The sequence below is a fragment of the Hippoglossus stenolepis genome, chromosome 2 (genome assembly GCF_022539355.2).
Source record: "Hippoglossus stenolepis isolate QCI-W04-F060 chromosome 2, HSTE1.2, whole genome shotgun sequence".
Classification (NCBI taxonomy): domain Eukaryota; kingdom Metazoa; phylum Chordata; class Actinopteri; order Pleuronectiformes; family Pleuronectidae; genus Hippoglossus; species Hippoglossus stenolepis.
In genome coordinates this window covers 22,272,464-22,296,397 of record NC_061484.1, presented here as the reverse complement: position 1 = coordinate 22,296,397, position 23,934 = coordinate 22,272,464, and the positions used below count along the sequence as shown (strand labels likewise).

At 42.4% G+C, this 23,934-nt stretch overlaps 2 protein-coding genes across 3 annotated transcripts in view; one reads left to right on the top strand and one right to left on the bottom strand.

The window, feature by feature from the left end:
* Positions 1–59: 59 nt before the first annotated feature.
* On the top strand, positions 60–16,826 carry gatb (glutamyl-tRNA(Gln) amidotransferase, subunit B). The gene is made up of 13 exons (XM_035184100.2): positions 60–244; positions 1,502–1,655; positions 1,740–1,853; positions 6,657–6,855; positions 7,739–7,861; positions 7,990–8,103; positions 9,836–9,920; positions 10,998–11,042; positions 11,306–11,498; positions 11,687–11,820; positions 16,009–16,087; positions 16,213–16,347; positions 16,433–16,826. The coding sequence occupies exons 1-13, from the start codon at positions 96–98 to the stop codon at positions 16,556–16,558; spliced, it is 1,650 nt and encodes a 549-aa protein (XP_035039991.1). The 5' UTR covers positions 60–95; the 3' UTR covers positions 16,559–16,826.
* Positions 16,827–18,228: 1,402 nt separating this feature from the next.
* The window catches only part of fhip1aa (FHF complex subunit HOOK interacting protein 1Aa), a 29,448-nt gene continuing 23,742 nt past the window's right edge, over positions 18,229–23,934 (bottom strand). For both annotated transcript variants that reach the window (XM_035171281.2, XM_035171292.2), the window contains 4 exons: positions 22,746–23,735; positions 22,293–22,471; positions 21,865–21,985; positions 18,229–20,595 (listed from right to left, as the gene is read on the bottom strand). In XM_035171281.2, coding sequence (XP_035027172.1) covers positions 20,396–20,595; positions 21,865–21,985; positions 22,293–22,471; positions 22,746–23,735 — 1,490 coding nt within the window. In that variant the 3' untranslated portion in view covers positions 18,229–20,395. The remainder of the gene's footprint in view (positions 20,596–21,864; positions 21,986–22,292; positions 22,472–22,745; positions 23,736–23,934) is intronic.

Sequence of the window (23,934 nt, the reverse complement as noted above, 5' to 3'; positions counted from 1 at the left end):
CAACCCGAACCCGAGCGTCGTTGACTCCAACATTGACTCTCCCTTTAAAAAAACTACAAGTCCCGTCTCGTGTTTGGAGGAGCCTGAAAGACAACATGGCGGCCTCCTGTGCAGCAGTCGGTGAGCTGCTGCGGAGTGTCAACAGTCGATCATCGATATTATACCCGAAGACCTCGTGTTTGATCCGACGAATAAACACGACGAGCTCCCGGAGACACAGTGAATCTCAGCCCCGGGTGAAAAGGTACAGGAAGCTGCAGCTGGGAGACTGTTTGAGTCGTTGTTGTCACTGAGGTGATTTATCCACATGTATTAAACTGTAGATAAATGACCCATATTTATCTTTATTTAGTTCCTGATATCTCTGATTTAAACTGTGTCCCCTGGCTAATTAATGAAGATAAATGAGCTGCGTGTAAAATAGCTATTATTACGTTTATTTGGATTTTACCTTAAGTTTTCTCCAGTTATTGTTATTTATTTATTGTTACACATCATTATTGTTATGACAATGTTATGAGTGTTATACTTGTACATTGATTAAGTTGGGCCACTGAGTAAAGGTTTATTTTGTTCATAATGAGGTTGAAGTTTCAGAAAACGCTTGAGTCTACTCCTCTCTCTCTGTCTGTTTACTTTTCAGAATCACATGTATTACCCAGTAGGTTCTTCAACAAACATTGTAGCATAACAAACATATAAAACTAAGAGGGAAACAAGGTAAATTAAGAAGCAAGTACTGTTCTGCACCTCAATGAATAGCTATTTTGGTCTGATGGACCCAATCAGATCAGAGCCTGTCAACAGCAACTACCTATTAATTAGATCACTGGGAATATGGAGTTCTACAGGATTCTGACCGAGAATTTTTTTTTTTTTATAGATCAATATTTTATTTGTAAACATTACTGGTGATAAAGACTAAACCTTTTGTCTTTTATCAGAGAAAATCATCCACACACTGTTGAATCATTTTCTGTAATTGTAAGTACGAGATGTCAACAAGTTATGCGATACAACATCGCATAACTTGTTATTTTGTTCCTTATTTACAATATATCTTCAGCCTTACTTTAATATTTGGACATTTTTCTAGTGTTTCTATGCCTGTTATGATATTCTTGATATGTCATCACACAGTTTACATTTCACTCAGTGGAACATCACTTTCTACTTTCATTATAACAGAAGTTAGCTGCAGGTATCGCCATTTCATCCCACATCATTATCAAGGTCATTCATGGTTCTGACAGCGCCACATCTCATTAGCTGCACCACAGGATCGTAGCCAGAGGTAAACCCAGAGTTAACTGAGCCAGACGATAACCAGCTTCATGAGACCAGTTGTTCAGGATAACTCACAGAGGGTTTGGCAGTAAATATCAGTAAAAAAGTGAAAACCCATTATCCAGAAGCAAATATATTTCCCTTTTGCCAGGTACACAACTCATTCTCTGTCTGATTTGTAGTAAAGGTTTCTTTTATTTCCTCTCCGCCTCAGTGATCCCCAGCAGCTGGTCGGGGTGGTCGGCTTGGAGATCCACGCCCAGATTAACTCTAACACCAAGCTGTTTTCTGGCTCGCACGTTCGCTTCTCAGCCCCTCCCAACTCCCTGGTGTCATTCTTCGATGGATCCTTGCCTGGCACATTACCCGTAGGTGATTTTCAGACAAAGATAACCTATTGTTTGATCCCCTTCTTGTCAGATCACCAGGTAATGTCCCTGTGTGTCCCCCAGGTTCTGAACAGACGATGTGTTGAAGCAGCAGTGATGACAGGACTGGCTCTCAACTGCACTATCAACAGGAAGTCACTTTTTGACAGGAAACATTACTTCTACGCCGACCTCCCTGTGAGTTTCCCTCTCCCTGTCCTCATTTCTTACTTTCTCTGTGACCTCCAGGGTTTGGCTGTATCCTATCAGACAAACAGGCGGTGTAGAGCCGCTCTGATCCCAAACATCACTCTGCCTTATTGTTTCACTTTGACACAAGTTGTCCTCATCCGCCTCCAGCGTCTCCATCACAACACTCCCAGTGAACTCCTCCTGCCCCTGAGCTTTAATTGAAATAGTGAGCAAGTCCTGCTGATGCAGCAAAAACGCTATTTGCCACACACACAGTCAAAGGGTACTAAGAGCTGTTAAAGAAAATGACCAGTGTTCTTTCACTTACCAGCTCATTTCCTACAGTGCACTTCTATTTTTACATTGTACACAGGTCATTGCACTCCCTGCCTTTGCTGATTATTTGGGGATAGCTTTCTTTTGTGTATATATATATATATATAAATAATGTGAATCATTATGAGAGTCCTAAAAACTCCAGGTAGTGATTTCTAACTCAGCAGTTCAGGGACTGATCCATTACTCAAAACGGTGTAAAGCTGCTACTTTGATTATGGACTTTTTGAATGATGTTTATAAGTAGAGATTTTGAATTACCCGTAATGGAATCATTTCTAAACCACAGGTCTAGACACATCTCAAGGGATATAACAGGCCAGTATTTGGAGTGCTGCAGCAAAGAGTACTTTTGTCAATGAGAGGGAGAGAGATTTCAGTTTTTGACCTGAAAACATGTTTTTTTCGTGAGGGATTAAACTAAAAACACACTATAGTGCATAAAAGCTGTCTAGATACTTTCTGTTATACCATTTGATTTTAAGTAAGGTGTTATTTTATTGTAAGGATACACCACTTTAAAGCTGTATTAATTAACAACTACTATATATTTATTTGGTAGATCAGAAAAAAAAGTAGTTGAGACAAAAACATGCTATTGGAGGAGATAGCTACTAATCCAATGGTATGACAGGTATTTGGATTTAAATGTCTCACAGCATAAGCTGAATAGCAGTCTGGTAAAGTGAGGATAGAGGTATCTCTCCCCCTCAACGGTATAGTGAAGTTCATTTTGCTCTGTGTAATAGAGAACCCGTGTGACAAGGGCTCACTAGCCCTCAGAGCCCCAATGTAATTTCGCAGCCATTATGAGTGACCTTTTAAGGCTTAGATGGAAAAGACAAAACGTAATGGGAACTACATTGACTCGCCCTACAGAGACGCCTTTTCATGAATCTGGAAATTCTCAGAAGAAAAGTGTGGTGGAAAATCTGAATTTTTCAGCGTTTGTCTCGGCCTGGTAAGATATTATGCTAACACAGCTTTGGGCAAGGTAATGAGGAGTGTAATTATAGACTGAAGAGCCTAGGAGACAGATTCTCTTTTCCTGCGGTATTATGTCATTGAAACTGCCCGAAAGAAGTGGATTAAAAGGAGAGTGCCCTCACAAAGAAGCAAGCAATACACCGAGTATCAGCTTAAGCTGAAAGTTTTCATTACACTCTTTCTGCTGCTGAAATAATATGATAACTCTCTTCGATATTTCTGATTTGATTTCTTAGCTGACTTAAGTCTCTCGTGAGATTAGGCTTTGACTTGTTTTAGGCCCGATGCTCAACAGTTTTCTGTAGATGGTCTTGCTCAGTCACTGGTTATCACATAGTGGCAGCAGTACATATGTTATTCACCTTGGTAGCGATGCATTATCTCCAAAGAAAGTCCATGTTTCTTTAGATTCCAGTTAAATCCCCTCCAGAAGCGCAGGGATTACCGTTGTGTTCCTCTTGCTCTCTTGTGTGTTTACTAAAGCTTGCATCACCTCCTTTGGATTCATTCTGAGCAGCTGACGCACACAGCAGGGACGATAATACCAGATTAAAGTTTTTATTTTGCTTTGAGATTTCACAGCAGCCCCTGCCATCAGGTCGAGCCTGGATCCTCTATCTGTGTTTAACATTCACTGTGTGCTTTCTGCACTCTACCTGTTGTTTTTTAGGAATCAAACTGTTTATTTAGTTTGCATTGGTCTCCTCAGCTGCTTCATAAGAGCGATCTGACAGCTCGACAACCTGGAGTCTGAGTGGCTTTAATTATGCAAGGTGATGGAATGTTTTTCACATTGGACCCAGAGTTTGAATGTAATCTACACTCATCAAACCGAACCAGTAGCATGGCCGAGGGAGAAATCATCCCACCCTTGAAAAATACATTTGTAAATTGCATTTTACATTATTGATATGTTCCACTACAAATCCCTGATTGCATTTTGTAAAACACCACAGTTGCTCATTAAATGATCAATGCCCCCGTCCAACTAGCGCTCCTTCTTTGAATGGAAAACGGCAGACGATACACATAAGCCTTCAACAGCCCTTTAATAACATGCCTCAGCAGCTCCGCACTAATCTGTTAGCCAAAGCAAATAATTACAATTTCCTCGAGATATTAAGTTTCTAAAACAGACCCAGCCTGACTGTTGAAGCTTTGACATGCGTTTAACGAGAGCAGTGATTGTGTGTGCGGGACCTCGATGGAAAGTAAGGAGGGAGACGACCGACAGATGCTTTTTTTTTAAATGAGTCCGAAAATGACTCAGCGGCTCACAACACACAAATGGGCATGCAATTTGCAGCATGTGTGGGAACCTGCATGTGTAGTCTGAGCGCAGACACACATCTGTAGCTGTGAATATAAAAAGGTGTTCAGCTCATTAGGGCTCTATCTGTCGAACGGCGAGTAATTGGAAAAACCCAAATGTGTCTAGTAGGGTTTTATTAACAACAAAACTTTACTCATCCCTCATTATGTCGCCAGGAGTAGCTGATTCATTATGCAGGAAATGCAAATAGTCTTCACGTATACAGATGCTGCCCTAATGTGCATGATGGTGTTGCCGTGCTGCAGACAGCAGAGGCAACGTTTTTACCTGCAGAGTCAAAACCTGTGAAAAGATGAAGTAAGAAACAGGTGATTTCGGATGAACTGCAGCATTTTGTCTCAAAATCCAACATATTTAAAGATTGGATTCATCTAGAGGAACAGGAATTAAAAGAGAAAAATCCCCAAATGCATGTTGTGTTTTTAAAGTGTTGTTGTAAAAGGAGGCGACGTGACTGATTGTGTCGATCAGGCACATTTTACAGAAAGCCAGCCAGTACTCCACCCCTCCCCAAATCTCTTCTCCCATGTCCTTGCTCTCTTTAGCATAAGTATGATTAATGTTTAGTTCCTGCGATGTGGTTGCCATAGTAACGTGGGAAATTAGTACTTGGGGCGGCAGATTCTTTTAGGAATAGAGAAGCGGATAAAATATTCATTCTTGTGCTTTTGTGAATAGAAACCTTGAGTGGAGCAGCAGCACTCCTGCTGCATTATAACCAAGGTCCAGCCAATCAGCCATCGCGGTGTTTAATTGATGCTGCCTGCCTGCCTCACCTTTACGTGGACCCATGACACCGACTGCAGACTCGTCATCAGAGTTATTCCTCTGCAATACGTGGATTTAACTAAAAACAATCTCAGGAGATATCACATTTCTTTCTGTAATTTGATGTATTAGTTAGTTTTATAGTCCCACTGGGGAAATTCAGCTCCACCACACTGTACTCTTACCTTCACAAATTATACCCCATGGAAACAAATAACAGAGTAACACTTAGCAAACAGTACACATCATTGAACAGCAACAATATATATGCATAACAAACTAGAATGGCTCTCAGTAGAACACACAATACCTCTGCCAAGCCCCAGCAGACCCCTTAAATCCAATCACGCGGCATTAAGTTGCACACACTCATAGATATCAGTGCCCTTAATGTGCCCGATTTTTTCATTAAGATCTATGAATCATTCCCTGGAATGTGAAAAAAACTCCTGGATCTGCCCCAGATCCCCCAAAAAACTAAGTTGAATGGGTTCTGCCCTGACCCACACTGCATCCTGCCACTAATTCCTGTGTAATCCTTCTTACAGACAAACAAAAACAACAAGGACACCTCATAAACATTGACAGACTGTAAAAAATAAGTCAAATATCTCATCAAAAATTACATTTTGTTTGAAAAAGTCTATTCATCTATTTAAAGTACTGAATTCAAGTTGGATAACAAACTGTAATACTGACATTGTGATTTATTTATTGACTTAAAATGTAATTATCACTACTTGTCTATGAATTGACAAAGGCTAAAACAACCAGTGATATCTAACAGAAGCTAAACCAACCCATTAGCCAGGAAACGTCCCAGTATGCTCAGCTCATTACCCTGATAACATGTTATTACTTCAGAATTTATATAATTAACAGAGAAAAACATGCAAATCTGGTCATTGGTCAAAAGTAGATTTTAGATAATTTTGCACAATGAATTACTAAAAGCGAACAAATTGGATATCTGTAAATTAAATATTATTAAAGGGTGATATTGTAGAAGTATTCCTGACTGCGTACTGGTAAGTATTTCTACCTGCTGTTACTTGTACATCATCACGTTACATAAAATCTTCAAAGATGGTGAAAGTGAGGGGATCGTTTTCATTCCTAATTTCACAGGGATTAAAAGGCAGTAGACGCTGCTGTCACTGTTCTCATTGACTCCGTTTTCATTACACCAACACAGTCAGATGTTCCTCTGTCATTTAATCAGATGGTATACGGTTGGCTGCTGCACCGTCGGGGCCTGATGAGAGGTTACGTTTCTTGAAAGATAAGGAGAGCATAAAAAATGTTTTTGCCTTTTTTTTTTACGCTCTATTTACCCCACAGCCTCAGCGCCTGGTGTTTTATAATGATGTGTACTCTCGTGTCAGGCTGGATACCAGATCACTCAGCAGCGGCGGCCCATCGCAGTAGACGGCATCCTGACTTACAGCCTCCATGGGGGAAGGAAGAGGAGCCAAGTGATCAGAAAAACAGCGACTATAAAGCAGATTCAGCTGGAGCAGGACAGCGGCAAGAGTCTGCACGATGACGTCCACAGCCAGACACTCATAGACCTCAACAGAGCAGGTAACGTCAGTCACTCTGTGTCCGAAGATTAAAGGTTGTGGCTGCTGATATTCTGTTTTTTTACTCTGGTCAGCTACATTGTGGGCAAATCTCACGAGGAGACTAAAACCAACAATAAACTCCATCCATCTACTGTGTAATGTCTGTGGAGTCATTGTCTGTGGAGTCATTGTCTGTGGAGTCATTGTCTGTGGAGTTGTTCCCACAAACCAAACATATACATGAGCCTCACCATTGCACTGGATCACATGTTGTTTCCTTACCAAGAAGATGGCTATAACAATTTATTACTGTTTGGAAATATTTTCTTAAAAAGTACATTGCACAGATCTTTTAGGACATTATTTAACCTTAAAGGAGACAAATGAGGCTTTTTGCAGTTTTCCTCTTTCCTCTAGTACGTGATATCATTTTTGTTGGTAAAAAAACTGGGCTTTAATCGGGACGGGGGCTTTAAAGAGACAGGAGCTAAACCCAAGTGTTTTAGACAGAGGCTGAAAAGAGGAGCTGCAGCAATGGACAGTGAGGAATGGGTTTTCTGAACATTACAGCATTTAAACCTAAACTTAAAGTAAGAACACCAAATTAAAATTCTGAACCTAAAATGGGCATCCTTCAAAGGATTAATCTATGTGACGTGGCTTTTAAAAAAGTTTTTGATCTTGAGTAGGATTGATTGAGCTCGGGGCTGAGAGCAACAGTGGCTTCAGTCTTTGAATTTTCGAGAAATGGACAAACACATAGCTGGTTTTTGATCTTTTCATAAACTTTATTGATGATAAGACATATTTTATAACATCTTCCCAATGCCTAGAAAACCCATGATATATACTATAGCTATAAATCACTTAACAAAGCAATAACTTGTCTTCACATCCGTCAGGTGTAGGTCTAATGGAGCTGGTGATGGAGCCAGAAATGAGCTGCGGAGAGGAGGCTGCTGCAGCTGTCAGGGAGCTCCAGCTCATCCTGCAGGCCCTTGGCACCTGTCAAGGCAACATGTCTGGTATGGAAATCTCTTTCTGTCTCTGTGTCTCTGCCCGCCTCTCTGTGTCTGAGCTGCCATTCTGTACCTATAAACCCAAACCCACTTCCCTCACAGTGTGCATCTCTCCCCCTCCTCTTCCTCCGCAGAGGGCCAGATGAGAGTAGATGCCAACGTGTCCGTCCACACGCCGGGCGAGCCCCTGGGCGTCAGAACCGAGGTGAAGAACATCAACAGCATCCGGTTCCTGGCCAGGGCCATTGGTAAGTCCTGTAAATAGGTTAGGAGGATGGTCTGAGAGTGTGACAGACCTTTAGTGAGGTTGCTTTGAATGCTGTTCCATCTGAGGAGATCTTACAGTTGTTGTATTATTGCTCACACACCTGTTCTGAAAGTACGGACCTTTTGGTGAGTTGACATTTGCATGTGTTGTCACCCTGAAAAAGAAAAGTACTTCAAATCAAAACTAGCAGTAAAAGGTAAAAAACAACCAGTGGAGGAATGTTATTTAAGTGACATTTCCTGCAATGTGCTTTTTTTGCTTTCTCACCAAGAGTTAGATGAGTAGATTGGTGGGAAATAGCTCAGGTTGAATCCCAAATTAACTAAATCTGCCAACCAAAGCTCAATTAACACATTTGATCTCTGGGGTTATTACCTAGGGTTTGGTAATTGACTGCAGTGTAAAAACAACAATTCACCATTGTTATGACTGGGACCAATAACTTTGCAACTACGGCGGCTTGGCTTCTGGTCCTGGCCTACCAGTTGGGCAGATAACATCCACTACAATTCAGGGAATTACAATTTTGTTCTTTTTACACCACTGCATTTATTATTTGTTATTTTGCAGATTAAGATTTGACTTGAACCACAGATTTTGAGTTAATAAAATATATGACATTATTAGTGATTATAATGTTTTTGCTGTTGCTACGTAAGTAAAGTTAGCATTAGTAGCTCTTTACTTACCAGTCTATAATAAAGTTGCAAGTTCAACACCTAAATCTAAAAGTTTTGGCACTATACTCCTTCATCCTCTTGTATTGGACTGAGTAAACATAGCTATTTGTTTTCACTGCTGGTGACACCTTCTGGTGAGTAAAGGAATGGCATTGGATGCTGAACTTGCAATTCTTTTTTGTTAACGTTAACGTTAGCTATGCGGCGATATCAAAAATACATGTAGCACCTTTAAACCACTATAAAATAGTTAAAATAAGCTCTGTCGTGACTCACTACCAATGTTAAATGCCATTTGTTCGTAATTGTATCAGTAGTGATAATGTAATAAAGAAGAATGGGCCACGCTTCTGCAATATGAATACAAATAATACTTTTATGTACTGTAAGGATCTAAATACTTGTTTCAACACTTGAGACACATATTTTCATCACGTCCATACTGAAAAAAGGAATTCGATTTTTGTTGAAATGAAACCATTCCAGTTGGATTTACGAAGACGACTGAAGACAGGAAGATTAGTTAATGTTGACAGTGACCTGAGAAGCATAAGTTTAGCACTGACAGCCATTCACAAAGAATTAGCTGCGTGATGGCAGCATGCGATGGTGAATTTTCTTCCCTCAGCTGTTCACTTAAAAAAAAAAAATAAAGAATAGATTTAGTGACAACTCAAACTTAACTGGCCGTTGATTGAGCTTCAGTTAAAGCGCTGACAAAGAGCCTCCTCCAGACAGATTTCAGCATTTTACTTTCAGGAGTGTAAGCACACATTGACACGCTGTGGTGCTGTGCCTGAGTTACCTATCAATAAAACGCTATCACGTTTAATCTGCTGCTGCTGAACTGGTGTTTAAACAGTGATGGAGGAAAAACATCATTCATCACAGTTATAATGTGGCAGCAGTCAGAGACCTGAGGATTGCCAGTGTGTTACAGCAGATGTTTGGCATTTGTCACATAATCGTGTTCGTGCCACACTGCTATGGGAGAGTGTGTGTTTATGTTAATGTCGCCTCTTATGTCACCAGACTACGAGATTCGGAGGCAGATCGATGTCCTGCAGAGAGGAGGGAGGGTGCAGAGTGAGACCCGGGCATATGATTCCAAATCGGGGTAAGTGGATGAGGGAGCCGGGCTGTGACTGGGATCTCTGCCTCATTCATTAGTTTCATCATCTGGCCCCTTGACTCTCTTTCTCGTTTTCCTGTTTTGTTTTGAAATTACTGCACTTACATCTCCTCCTTGCTTGTTACTTCAAGAGCTTCACATTTCACCTCTTGAGTTGCCAGAATGTTATTTTCACTCACTCGTCCTCCTTCGCGCTGGTTCCTTGTGCTTTTCCCTCTATGTTTTTCTATATTTTGCCACCGCCTATCAGACTTGTTTACAGTTTTGACCCCGGATTCGTTCACCATCTCATAAGCCTTTTCTTTCCCCTGGTTTCATAAATCAAAGATCTGCATTTCCCCGTGTTCCTGGCACCACTTGTGACAATTAGTCTTGAAGCTTTGCAAAGGACGAACCATCGATGGTAATGATGATGAATGGAGCCATTTGGATGCCGCTGCCATCGTGTTGTGTTATCTGTGGGGCTGTGCTCGTCACAGGCTCCTGAGCTCTCAGAACGATGCAGCTCCCACACAGCCGAGGCATTGATCATCTTCTGGTGCTCTGCCTCGTTCCCATGAGGCCTCCTTGAAAGTCCGAGGTCCATGGTGAAGCATGTTAAACAGCGTGTGATGGCCTATGATTGGCTCTTTCTTCTCGTTCCTGTGAAGCTGGCGACAGATCTGACTAAACCGGTTCGCAAACAGCTGGGCTGACTGAGCAGCATCATCTACACTCATCCCCGACATTTTTTCATTGGGCTTTGATGTTGTTGTTTTTCTTTTAGTTTGGAATAGTTGTACCAGACATTTTTTAGAAGGCGAGCACTTTAATTGTCAATTGATCTTCTATCTTCTCAGTCACTTTATAAATGATCAGTTACCCATTGTGAAAGTTAACACATGAAAGACAACACAAATCTTCACAAATGCATGAGGGACTTTTAAGTATTTTCAAAAATTATATAATAACTCAACTTGTTGCCAAATTAGCAGAATGACTAATTTATTAATTGTTCCAGCTCTAAATAGTACTTAAACTGTTAGAAATGTTAGTTTATAATATTTGCATGTTGTCTTCCAGGGAGACTGTTCCCATGAGGGACAAAGAGGGTCTTCAGGACTACAGGTGAGTCAGAGTTTGTGGGTTGTGGACGTCTAGTTATGATTTTAAGAGATTACCTTATCGTCTTTCTGGGCGATGAGGGCGCCAGATATCACTCATTTGTGCATCTGTGTGTGTGTGTTTCGTTTTTTGGAGGGGGGATGATAGATGGACAGTTTTAAAGTCAAATTACTACAGGAGCAGAGAAATGTGACTAGTTTGGAGTCAACAGAATAAAAATAATAAGTTTATCTGTGCTGCTCATAAAGCGTTCTCCCCCCCTCCAGGTTCATGCCAGAGCCCAACCTGCCCCCTCTGATCGTGTATGAGGATAACGCGTCGCTGCCCTCTGGCATTGATGCAGGCCAGATGGTGGTGGTGCAGAAGATAAGGGAAGGGCTTCCAGAGCTACCCAGCGTCAAAAGAGACAGACTGGTCCAAACATACGGCATCCTGCCCGAGCACAGCTTCACTCTGGTGGTGAGTTTATTTGCGGGCGGAGGCAGTAAATCTGTTTCCCGCGCACTTGTTTTAATTGCACTCTCATCAACTCAGTTTGGACGCGGTTCTGCTTGGATCCTGGAGGCAGCTGAATACCGGTCCCTGCTGGGCTTATTTGATAGTGATGAGATACTGTGCATGTGGCTGTTGGTGGCGTCTTGTTGCAGAACGAGGACGGGCTGGTGGAGTACTTTGAGGCCGTGTTGAAGGCGACCAAGAAGGAGCCGAGGAAGGTGATTGGCTGGGTGACGAACGAGCTGCTGGGTCACCTCAAGCAACAAGACATGAGCGTGAGCCAGAGGTGAGACAAATCCATCCATGTGATTTATATAATGTTCATTTGTCTGTCTTGCAGATTAGATTTATCTTCCAACATAGCTCATGAATACAGTATTGGAGTCATATTTAGCAGTGGTTTGTCTTCGCCTGCCGTTCACTTCCAATCTGGGTGAGAGAAGGGGTGAATAAAATGTTTGCTTATCCGCATTCTGCCTCCAATGCTCAGGTCTTAGATGTCAGGGTTAAACCTTTTTCACAGGCGCCCCCTGTAGCTGAAGGGTTAAGACACTGACCGTGAACCGCAGCATCATCGGTGGTTCAGCTCCGTCTTGGGGCCTGTTTTTGCATCTTTCTCCCATTTTCCCCCGCCGCTTCTTCACAGTCTGTAATGAAGCCTTAAAGATTACCTTTAAAGAAAAAACCCATTCACTCTCCAGATGCAGCTGGTGTGTGTCAGGCCTCTCTTCATTTTAAGTTGTCACAAGCGGCCGCCTCAAGGGTTTTAACTCAAGTGAGAAACTCCGATCCTAAAAGTGATTTAACACGTCTGCTATCAGCACTTCAGCTCCACGTCCTGTAACTCACCACTGAACTTTAGTCAGAGACACTTCAATGGGCTGTTTATAGCGGATGGTTATACAGTTAGATTTGGCGTGAAAAAGCTCTTGCTCTGCGACGGAGTTCTCCAAAGAATCCCAGCAGCAAGTAGGGCTACATCAGTTAAATTCATAACACCGAAAAGCACACAAGGAGGAGGTGGTGGTGGTGGTGGGGGGGGGAGCAGCTCTGGCATGAAACTTCACTTCCATGCGTGTATCAGCAGAGCGAATCTTCAGTCAGACCAAAGTTTGCCTGATAAAATTGACCCTGGTGGTCAAAGCAGGGAGCAGATCCAGAAACAGTGCGGGTGAGGTTGTCAACATGAACTACAGCAGCTAGAGGAACATCAGAGGTCCACAAATTCAATTCAATTAAATGTAATGCAAGACAGAAGCACATTTGAGTCCTCCCCTTCCATATGGAAATAATGGGAAGCAAAGCCAGTGTCACTGTATCACAAGTGTGAGACATATCAGGACCAGTCAGCTGAAGCTCACACAGATGTTAGCGAATCACGAGGCATGAATGGAGCCGCTGATTAGAAGCTGTAATAGTTCCTTCAGTTTTCTACCTACTTCATATGATGGAGATCTGTGTCATGGTGTAAAATATCATCATCATAGCTGGAATCATATTTCACCCATTCACCCCCATTCAACCGGTGCTTCTGTCCACGGTGCTGTTTCTATCACGCACCACACGTCAGGGTTTAATTTGAGTTCGGTATCTTGCCCAAGGACACTTTGGAATGCAGAGTGGATGTTCTGGGGATCGAACCATCGACCCTCTGGTTAGTGGTCTACCTCGTGAGCCACAGCCGCCCCCTGTCTGATGTTCAGTTTACAGAGCAAAAGAAAAAAATCATTATTGCCTATTCAATGAAAGTAGAAGCCGCAGATCAACATGAGTCATAACAACAATTCATTTGATTAATTCGCTGTAATTTCAGGTTTGATTCCCGATTCCCACCCTCGACACACATTAACATCCACAAACCCTCCGCTGCTCTTGGCTCAAAAGGAGATGCTGCTGAAATCTAACTTATTAAACTGCTTCCCTTCTATTCCCCGAGACAGTTTTCTCTGGATTAATGAGCATTTAGCCACAAAAAAAGAATTTAAGCCTCCCTGTGCTGTGTTCAGAAAGAAGTGTTTATATTCAGGCTCCAGGCAAAATGACGCAAAATCAACCTCTCTCTCCTCCATTAACAATTCTACACTGTACTCCGATTTGAGTGACGCCAAAGATTATTCGATTCTTAGCGTTCACAACTATCGACAGGCCGTTTGATTCCAAACAGCAGTAACTCGTACGGTACGACTTCATAAATCCTCTGATATTCCCTAATTCTTCATGTCGGTCAAAGACAAAACCTCAAAGACAGGCCTGACAGCTCATTGGAGGAACGCCTGTGTGGCCAAATTCAATAACATCAGTGAAATCATTACTTTTTTGGATGAAGTTGTTGTTTGGATCTCTCCCTGCTGAAGGCCTGTTAGCTGCAACATGTTGGATTTCGTAAATGTTCCAAAACACTTGAAATTGAGTCTTTTCGGTATTTTTGAAACAAAGAGAAATTGCCATCGTGGCTTTAGAAACTTCACCGCAGCTTGTTGAGTCCAACCGAGATTGGCAATATGGATCCGTAATGATTTCTTAGAATAAAAGTCATAAAAGGCTCTGAGTCATTACAGAGAAAATGGAATTGAAACAAGCAATCGGTTGACACCAGCGCAGACGCCGTGGGCTTCACTTTATCAACCATTCCCAGACACATGCGGAACATTTGCAATGTAGCTGCATTTGTTTTCAGTGAAAGGGGGAGAGTCGGAGAAAACCAGAGAGTGGCCGGCAGGACTGTTAAAAGAGATGAAAACAGAGTCACTTAAGTGCTTAGAGAAATATAATTTAAGTGCTCGGAGTCAGGAGACAGTAACTGGCAGTTTCGGAACCAAGTTAAAGGTCTTCAAGAGTTAGCTGTTGAAAGTTCAGTGTGTAGGAGTTAGTGACATCTAGTGGTGAAGGTGCGTGTTGCAGCTGAATACCCCTCACCTCGCCCTCCCCTTCCAAACATGAAAGAGAACCTGTGGAAACCTTCAGTTGTCATAGAAACTCAAAAGGTGTTTAGTTTGTCCAGTTTGGACGACTGTAAAAAACATGGCGGCCTCCGTAGAGAGGACCTGCTCCCGATGTAAATATAAAGTATTTAAATATAAAGGGCTCATTCTAGAGTTAAGAAAACAACAATTCCTACAATTTAGGTAAAACACACTAGTGAAAACAATACTAGGATTATTTAAATTTCTGCTTATAGATCCCTTTCACCTTAATCTTACACACTGAACCTTTAAGAACACCAGCTGCTTCTTTGCTCGTATCATCATAACAACAATATCATTTTTTAGTTTCTGCTCTGTCAAACATGCCCACATCTGATTCGTCTCCCCTCTGGTTCCAAGCCCTTCACAAGTGTAAGAGAAATAAGAAATTGTGAAGCACAGTGGTCGGACCGAGAGAAGACTCCAGACATGTCATTAAGAACTCGTCTGCACATTTCCACCGACCGAGACAAGTCTCTCCTCCGGAAAAGGGTCAGAAAAGTAGCTTCCTGAGAGAAACCCGCTGCAGGGTGGTGACAAGATGGTGGCAGAATTGTGAAATATCTCACCAGGCCGACATTAATGCCACGTTAGAAATGTCAAAGATTTTTCAAACAAAAGTAATTCAGTTTATATTAAGCTCCATCATTCAACTGTTTCAGTTCAGTTCCAATTTTTTTTAGCTTTACTTTTAGTTAACTACTTCAATTTCCAGGTTTTTATCAAACATTTCATAATATTTAGCTAATTTTAGCAGCATGTTGCACAACCCTCGCAGCTAATCACGACCTCGCATGTTGGTGTTGAGAAGCTAAGTGGCCACAGGCAGGAATGAATGTTTACTGGGAAACTAGAAACCAGATGGGAAAAGCTGGAACTGTGGAATGGAAAATGTGATCAACACTGGTGCTCGTTTGATAATAGACTGAATAGAATAATAGCTTATTGTTACTCATGGAAATTTACTAAAGATTGACATCTCTTTTAAAAGTTTATTTTACTCTTAAACACAAAAGTCAGAATATATTTTGATCAAATTCAAAATTTCTAGTTGAAGTAATTGAGCTTTTCCTTTGAAACTGCTTCCCCCCCCGAGGTGCAAGTCACCTTTGTCAGGAGTTATTGTTTTTCTTAGACACATAAACAACGGGTCACATTAAATTGTGTTTGTAAAGATGGAAACTTTCCCTCTGTGTGTCTGAGTCCTGATTGGAGGAGGTTCCGTGCAGATGGACTGTCTGGCCTCCAGTGAACTGACTGAAACTGCGTCTCCACTTAATATTTTTCTAACAGGCTCTTTTGGTTCTATTTGTCTGGTGGCCCGGGGAATAAACAGCCAGACACTGGCAAGACAAACACATTATAGTCAAATCACAAATGTTGATAGACTCCCGTGTCCTTTCCGTCTGACATTCCCACTCTTTTCTCTCTCTCTCTCTCTCTCTCCTTCATTTATATCACTTATTCAGTGCATTCAAATGTAATTAAATCCATCCTTCATCTGATTTCAGCCCAGTCTCTGCTCCCGCCCTGGCCGAGCTGCTGGAGCTACAGGAAACAGGACACATCTCCTCTTCAGTTGCCAAGCGGGTCAGTCAGCCGCACAGGCCAATTATCCCCCTTCTATCTGTCACTCAGTACACAGAACGGCAGCGAGCGCTTGTTTGTATTCTGGTTGTGTCACCTGCGTCTCACCGCCTCCTGCTCCCTCTCAGGTGTTCCAGGAGATGTGGAGGTCACCAGGCACGACGGCCTTGCAGATCATCCAGGAGCAGGAGCTGGGGCTTGTTAGTGACACTGCACAGCTGCACAGCATCTGCCAGAAGGTGGTGGACTCGCATCCCGAAGAGGTGAGGGCCTCACACGTGCCAATTCCCACTTGCAATGCCATTTTCTTATTTTTTAATGTTTGGTTGCTGTGCCCCGCCCGTGTAGGTCCAAGCCATCAGAAGTGGAAACAAGAAAGTTCTGAACAAACTGATGGGCCTTGTACAGAGAGAGACCCAAGGCAGAGCTGACCCAGTTCTGGTGAGGGCCATTTTACAAGAGAAGACTTCGTGAAGCTCGGACTGATCTGCCAGACACACCCATAGTACCTTTATGAAAAAGATGCTGTGGATGCAGATATGACTAATCATGCCTGTATCATCTCTGGGTTTCTATAACTATTGATGGTCAATCTGAAAATGAAGCCGCCACCCTTAGTTCCTGAGAGGTTGACAGGTTCTGTAAATACTGTACAATGTTTCCACTTCACTACAGCTGTTATCTTCTGTATGTATGTACAATATATATGTGTCTAAAGAGTAATAAAGATTTTTAAATCAAATGTTTTATCACCATTTGGTTTATTTTGTTAAAAACAGCACATGCGAGTTAGAAGCTGCCACATATGTTCTGCATGTTTAGATTTTCTGATCAGGTGAAGGAAATAATAAGAATAAACTTTATTTAGCCTTTACAGCACTTTTCTTAACAACATCACAAAGTGCTTTAAAAAGGAGAAACTAAGAATACACCAATGGAAAATGAGCAGAGGAAATAGAATATATGAATATATGAATAGGGTTAACTAGCATAAATAAGAGCCAATGGCAGAAATGGTGGCAACATGAAGAAAAGGAGAGTAAATGTGTGATTGGTCATGATGGTCAGTGCTGATGTCAGACTCTCATCAAGAGAAGCAACAGTGACGGGCAAGAACGCAATCAGTGAGCGCCCTCTGGTGGTTGAGCCACATATTAATACTTTCTACACAAAGATGCATTACATCAAGATTCTCACTGATACTGAGGTGCAGAGACTTTGCTTGACATGAACTTAAATTTCATAACATTTTTTAAACGTGTCGACCTTTGTGGCCGGGAACCGTTTAATAATGTCTGTCATCTGGTCTCATCAGTTTGTTTCATGTTTTCTACGTTCACCAAATTCAGTAAACATTCAGTCCAATGTAGAAATGATTGGTAAATCATAACTCTTACTGCAGCTGTTCCCCCGCAGACATCAGAAAATTACATCTTCCACATTGGAACTAATTTAATTTTAGTCTCATTCTCCATGGGAACGGACATGTTTTTGCAGACATGCTGCAGCAGTAACAGTCTGTTGCTGCCACACACCCTCTGAAACTATGGGAGCTACAAGATGTGTGCGCATGTTTCTGGAGGCACAACTTAGATTTCTGCACCTACAGTCCATGATGTGACCCTACATGAGGGATGGTTGTGATTCCTGTTCGGTATTTTTGACATAAGTTCAATTGTGGCAGAAGGTGACAGCTTCCAGTGTTTTGTCTGATGCATCAAATACAAACAGTATTTTTTCCCCCAACAGTTTATCCCACATTGATTTATTTTCCTTTTCGACCCAGGTAACAACGTCTTTGACTGTTACGGGTGTAAAATGATGCAATTTACAGATTGATCTTGTGCTTATGAGCTGTCAACAGGTTCCATCACAGTTTGCTTCATCTCTGCAGCGTGTCAGAGTCATTGCCTGTAAACAGAGGAGGTAGACTCCCGTGAGAACAAGACCTAGTTTTGAGCTAACTCTCTCTGCAGGGAAGGAGAATGTGCATCAAACAAGAACTTCAATATGCACAGAGCAAACAGCTGAAAAACCACCTCTGGCACAACAAAAAAAAAAGGGAAAGAATATATTGGTGGTGTCGGGTGAAGGCAGCAGGTTTTTTTGTTGAAAGAGAGGAGGAAACAAGTCGACACGTTCGGTTTCGTTTAGCAGAAGTTGTCTTTATTGAAAGAGGCATGACTTTGCATCTCAGACGTTCAAGCAACAAACATCAACCTGATCGGGAAAAACTGAGGCCGGATCGCAGAGGGCGAAGCTTTGGATTCTACCGAGACAGAAGCGACTCTGTAACCTGGGTTGAAACAGTGATTGTCATTGTTGGACTGAACCTGTGCTGGTTGAAAGGCTGCGTCAGTATGAAAAGGTTGATAAAGTGCTCTGCGACATTCTTCTACCAGAGACAGAAAAAACCTGTTCAGCTTAAACAAATATACATCTCCAAAACAAACTATCCTACTGCATAATTCATCCACCTGCATAGCAACACTTAGAACAGGATGGATTTAAATAAACAAAAATACACATTTTATTGAATTCATTATAATTATTGAATTTATGAGGTGACATCATTGATTAAATCACAATGTTACTGCTATTTCTTTTTCTATAAATCGTTTCTACAAAAGGTGTTGTTTGATTTACCCGAAGCTGTCCATTATCTCAGAGTCCGATTCTGAATGATCATATTTTACATATCTAAATCACTACGTTTTACTTGGTATTGCGACAAATCCTCTTAAAGGTTCGGTGTGTAGAATTTAGTGACATCTAGTGGTGAAGTTGCATGTTGCAGCTTCATTTCAGTGAATGTTTTTTTAAATGTCCAGATTATGTTTTATATCTTTATATTAAATTGTTGGATGGCGACTGCTTTCTTTTGCTTCCAGAAACTCGGTTAAAAAACGAAATAAATAAAAACAGTATATTTTATTTACACTAAAACAATGGACAGCTTCCGGTAAAACAACATCACATTATAAAATATTGCATCACTCCTTCGTAAATCAAATCAGGCAATAATGTGAAGTAAAAATCACAATTTAGGCACAAATTTAAAACTATTTCTGTCCTGGTAAACTCTTTTAATAGAGGCAAACTTTATAACAAAATATATCTCTCTCTTAATATATATAAATTTTAACAACCACGTTAACTCAGATAAAGGCAACTAACAACAACAGGTTCCCCCGGTAACGCCTCAGTCTGAGATGATTTTCAACAGGTGCAACACAAAGATTTATCTGACCCACCACAACTACAACACCCGGAAGAAAGTGAAGACAAACCACAAGAGAAGCCTCTAGAATGAAGGTGGTGACAAAACAACGTGGAAATAGAAACTCTCAAAAAAAGCTTAAATACCCAGCCCCCTTCTGAAAATAACCTAAATTCATTTATACCCCAAATATCTTTGATTTGCATAGAGTTCTGTTACAGTATGTACATTATAAAGCATCGCTGACTTAAGGCAAATCGATGATAGAAGAACAATCCTGGTTTTTGTGCTGTTGTCTGGAGAACCTGTGGAACCTGTGAGAAACTAGTGCATCGTGGGAAAGTTACTTCACCCAAAGGCTTGAAGAACCGAGAGAGGAGAACGTGCAGCGTCGAAAGACTCCTGAGGAACCGTCGTCGTCGTGAATCAACAGAAAGACACCAAAACAAAAGAGTTACCGCACGACGACGGTGGAAAGACCACGGCAAAACTCCGGGAAACGTCCGGAAGCAATTTTCTGGACATTTTTCTGGATTTCATGTCTGAAAACGGTTTAAAAGTGATGAACAGAGTCAGGATGTGTTTCTGCGACGCTGCCAGTCTCCAGCTGCCACAGTGAAAATGAAAATACATTTCCGAGCTGCGTAATCCTACGGCAAAGAGGCAGAGATGCTCCAGAAAGGCCACACAGACATCCCACTGGGATCGGAGCAGAAGACATTCAGAACGAGGGCAGTTCAGATAAGGGCTGTTAAAAACCTCTCTCTACAGTCTTTGGTTGGTCGACCCGGACCTCGCCTCCATGAGCTTTATTATTACGGTGCAGGTCGAGATGTTCCAGATCAAAGTGTTGAACCTCACACTTCACAGAACTAGAAAATATGAATTTGTTTTGAAAAGCACAAGAAAGTGATTGTCTTTGCTCGGAAAATAAATAAACTTCTCGAAGTAGTTATTGTATATTGTATGTATAAATCATTGTATCTACGAGGTTTCTTCATCAAGTAGTGACCGGGAAAAAAAATATAGAAAACCACCATAGAACAGTCTTTTGACTCCTTTGACTCGTCACAGACGCCTTTTGGGACATTTTACTCTTCCATAGGAATGTACGATAAGATGGAGTGCTCTTGTGCAACCGCAGCCAGTTCTTTGAGGAACTCCGTGTAGAGGACGGTAGCGAAGACTTCCGTCCGGTCCAGAGAGATGGCTTTGGGCTTGGGTGGCGGCGAGTTCTTGAGGATCCCCCCCGCCTCGCCGTGGGTGGAGCCGCCGCCGCTTCGGCTTTTATCTGAGAACATGAAGAGTTGATTTGTTACAATGACCACGTTGGAATTTAACATGTTTTGCAAATACAATATATTCCCGCTAATGACTTCTCCATTTATAAATAATTTAAGTTGATAAAAAAGTAGGATCTGCTTTTCTGTAAAAATTAGAAAAATGTAAGGAAACTAAAGAATTCTTTTTTAAAACCCCTCTTTTTGGTCTTTTCTTCTCATCCTTCCACAAACACACTTCCAACGTTATTTGCAGCTCGTACAAGTCGGGAAACCGCAGGGAATCTAGTTCAAAACCAGGCCCGAAAACTCGGGGGCTTAGCCGAGGCAAAGACACATGACTTAACAAAATCAAGTGGAATTTATGCTGGTTCCCAACAGGAGCCCGAGAAGGACCAGTGATGAATGCAGATGTTGTTTTTGAACCGTTTCAGAAGAGTCGGTGGAATCGAGGAACTCAAACAAACGGGGGGAAGTGTTTGTTTACTAATCGTCGTGTTGACACAGAAATGTTTCCCGAAGATTTACCAAGAATATAATCTCATCTCCAACCAGCCATAATTAATGAAGTGTTGTACGTTGTTGTCTAAATACACTCGTTTAGAATTTAGGTGAAATCCCCCAAAACAAGCAGATGAAGCAGAATGTGAGAGAGAATTATTAATGTTCAGGAATAAACAAGTGAATGTTTGAATTAGAGTTGGATTGAGGTTGAAAACGCTCACAAGCATGAGTCAAACTGTTTGAGACCCAAACACCTGCTTACTGAATAAGCTTCTTAACATGAGCAATGTGGTTTCAACATTTCACAACATTTCAAACAGTCGAACACTAAGGAGCTTTTTGAATTCTGCACCGCTTGTTTTTTTCTCCAAAGTGCAATGTCTGACTGTTTTAAATAAAAATATTATCGATGCAAAACAACTGAGCGTCGATGTTGATGTGTTGTTATCAATAATACGAGGCTTTCCAACATGTGACAGCAGGAGTTTCTTTATTTGTGATTCGTAACAAAGGACTTTAGCACCTGGGATGAATGGTTTGAGTTTGCTTTATTTCCTCTGACTTCAAATGTACCGATGCACATGTGTGATTATTCTCTTCAACCACAAACTCCATCATCACAGGTGCTCAGTTGTTTTGCATCAATAAAACCTAGTTTCATATCAAGTATTGAGTGATAATGTTGCATAGAAATCACATGAAACCACATTTTAGGCTTTAAAGATATAATACTGTTTATGTGATATTACAATCACAGGCATATATGTGGTTGTTACCTGCTGCTGCCATTAAAGTCTCCCTGGCCAGCATCCAGTGCTGAGCAGCAGTGATCAGCTCTGGGAAGTCGGTTCTAGTCGCAGCCAGCTCTTCTATCTGGTTCTTCACTGTGGCGAGTACCTGAGATATAAAGAAACAGAGGATTACATTCACATCTGCAGTTTTTACCCTAATGTCATTAACAATAAACTAATGGGAACAACCCAAAAGCCGTCTTCCCTTCATCTAACTCACAAGTGCTCAGATTCCAAACAGTGAATTGCATTCCTAATTCTTTCCCCTGAGAGGCAACGTGCATGTTTCAACATCTTTCACTAATCTTTCTGATGACTTGACGATGCACCAGCCTCAGGAGTCAGACAGTAAATGAAAGGCACAGTCCTGCCCACACATGCACACGCACACACACACGTTTTCTTTTTGTTACCTGGTACAGGGAGCGAACAGTCGGCTGAAAAACCAGGTTGGTGTTGAGGAGGAAGGAGCGCAGCAGGGGCTGAGGGTAGGCGGCCAGCTGAGCCAGGATGCCCGTCAGCAGCAGGTTGACGTACAGCGAGTTGGAGAGCATGTTCTCCAGGCGAGACAGCAGCACGCTGACAAACGGACCTGCACCAAGACACGGTGTGAACAATCTGGCAGAGACGGATCTAGGATTTTTCATCAGGGGCCATAAAGGGGGCCACAATTTTCACAATTATACGTCCAACATCCATGCTCCTGATTCTAAGAGGTGCACATTTAAGTCATTCCTCGTTTAGCTCTGAGTAGCCTACCTCAAAAAAGCTTAGAAGGTAAAACATATTGAGAAATTGTCTTATTTATTGTTAGTAAGTGGCACTTCAGGGGAACAGCCACCCTGACCCTGGATTATGTCACTGACCTGTGAAAGGCACTGAATGGCTTCTACTTGTACTTCCGCTAAGAAGCTTGGTCCCAAACGGTAATTGTAGTTTCTCAGGTTCTGGTGTTTCGACGGAGAAGGAGGTGAAATCCATCTCCTCCTCTTCCTCCACAGGTGAGACTGGCTTTTTCGACTCTCCATCAGCTTGGACCGGTTTCCCGCCCGCTTGCGTGTCCAACGTACGAATGAGCTCCTCGTACTGAGCCAAAAGGTCGTCGCCCAGCTCTAGAGCGGTTGTGTTTTGGACGTTAGAATTACAATCCGTTTGTACTTTGGCCTTCGCGTCCGAGCTGTTCTTGCCGTTATCGGCCATCACAGCGGCTGGAAGTGTCAAAATCAATCCATTTTTTAAGGAAACCTCTGCTGAGCCCGGTTGGACGTCCTCGGATTCCGACCCCTTGGACTTGCGCTTCCCACGCTCGACATCTCTGGCGTCTTTCTTGGCGACAAGATCGTACACCATGACATCATCCTGGAACTCGTTTTCCTCAATGTAGGAGCCATTAACCAACATGATGGCTGTTCTCCTCATCTCCTGGATGTGCCTCGGGGTTTCAGAGACCGGCAGCTGTGGAGGTTTACTCACCACTGGAGCTTCTGCCGTCTGCATCTGACACACGTCGTAACTATCGTCCCACTCCAGCTCCTGCGGGTTGACGGAGGGTGGCTCGGCACTCGGCGGCGGCGGACAGACTCGAGGGCGCGGCGCCAGCGGCTGTGGAACTCTCTTGAGTGCCATCTGGGTCTGTCGACTCTTGAGCCAGGGCTCCTCGAGGACGCCAGGCTGGTACTTCTCAGGAGGGGGGTCCTCGCCGTCATACTGCGCCGACCACACCTGGCAGGCCCGTATGCAGCTGCTGATGCCGAGATGGGCGTCGTCGAGGTAATGAAGGTAACTGACATCCAGGTAGATTTCCGACCCGATGGTGCAGGAGTTCTCGTCGTGCCCTTCTGAGAAGCTCCCTTTCTCTTTTGGGAAACACAGATAGGAAATGTTGATAAAAGCTGGCGACTCGCCGCAGCGCTCACACAGAGCAGAACGAATGACTTTGACACGTCTCCGCAGGGGGCGACGTGATGTAATACAGCCGAACAGCAGGAGATCTCCCGTTTTGATAAAATACTCATCATCAGCCATGTTGTACGTTTATGTCCCAATTATATGCAG

Coding starts and splice junctions, on each gene's coding strand:
- gatb (XM_035184100.2), top strand. CDS start 96: ATGGCGGCCTCCTGTGCAGCAGTCGGTGAGCTGCTGCGGAGTGTCAAC. Junction 1,854..6,656: donor ACTTCTACGCCGACCTCCCT/GTGAGTTTCCCT, acceptor CTCTCGTGTCAG/GCTGGATACCAGATCACTCA. Junction 7,862..7,989: donor CTGTCAAGGCAACATGTCTG/GTATGGAAATCT, acceptor CTTCCTCCGCAG/AGGGCCAGATGAGAGTAGAT.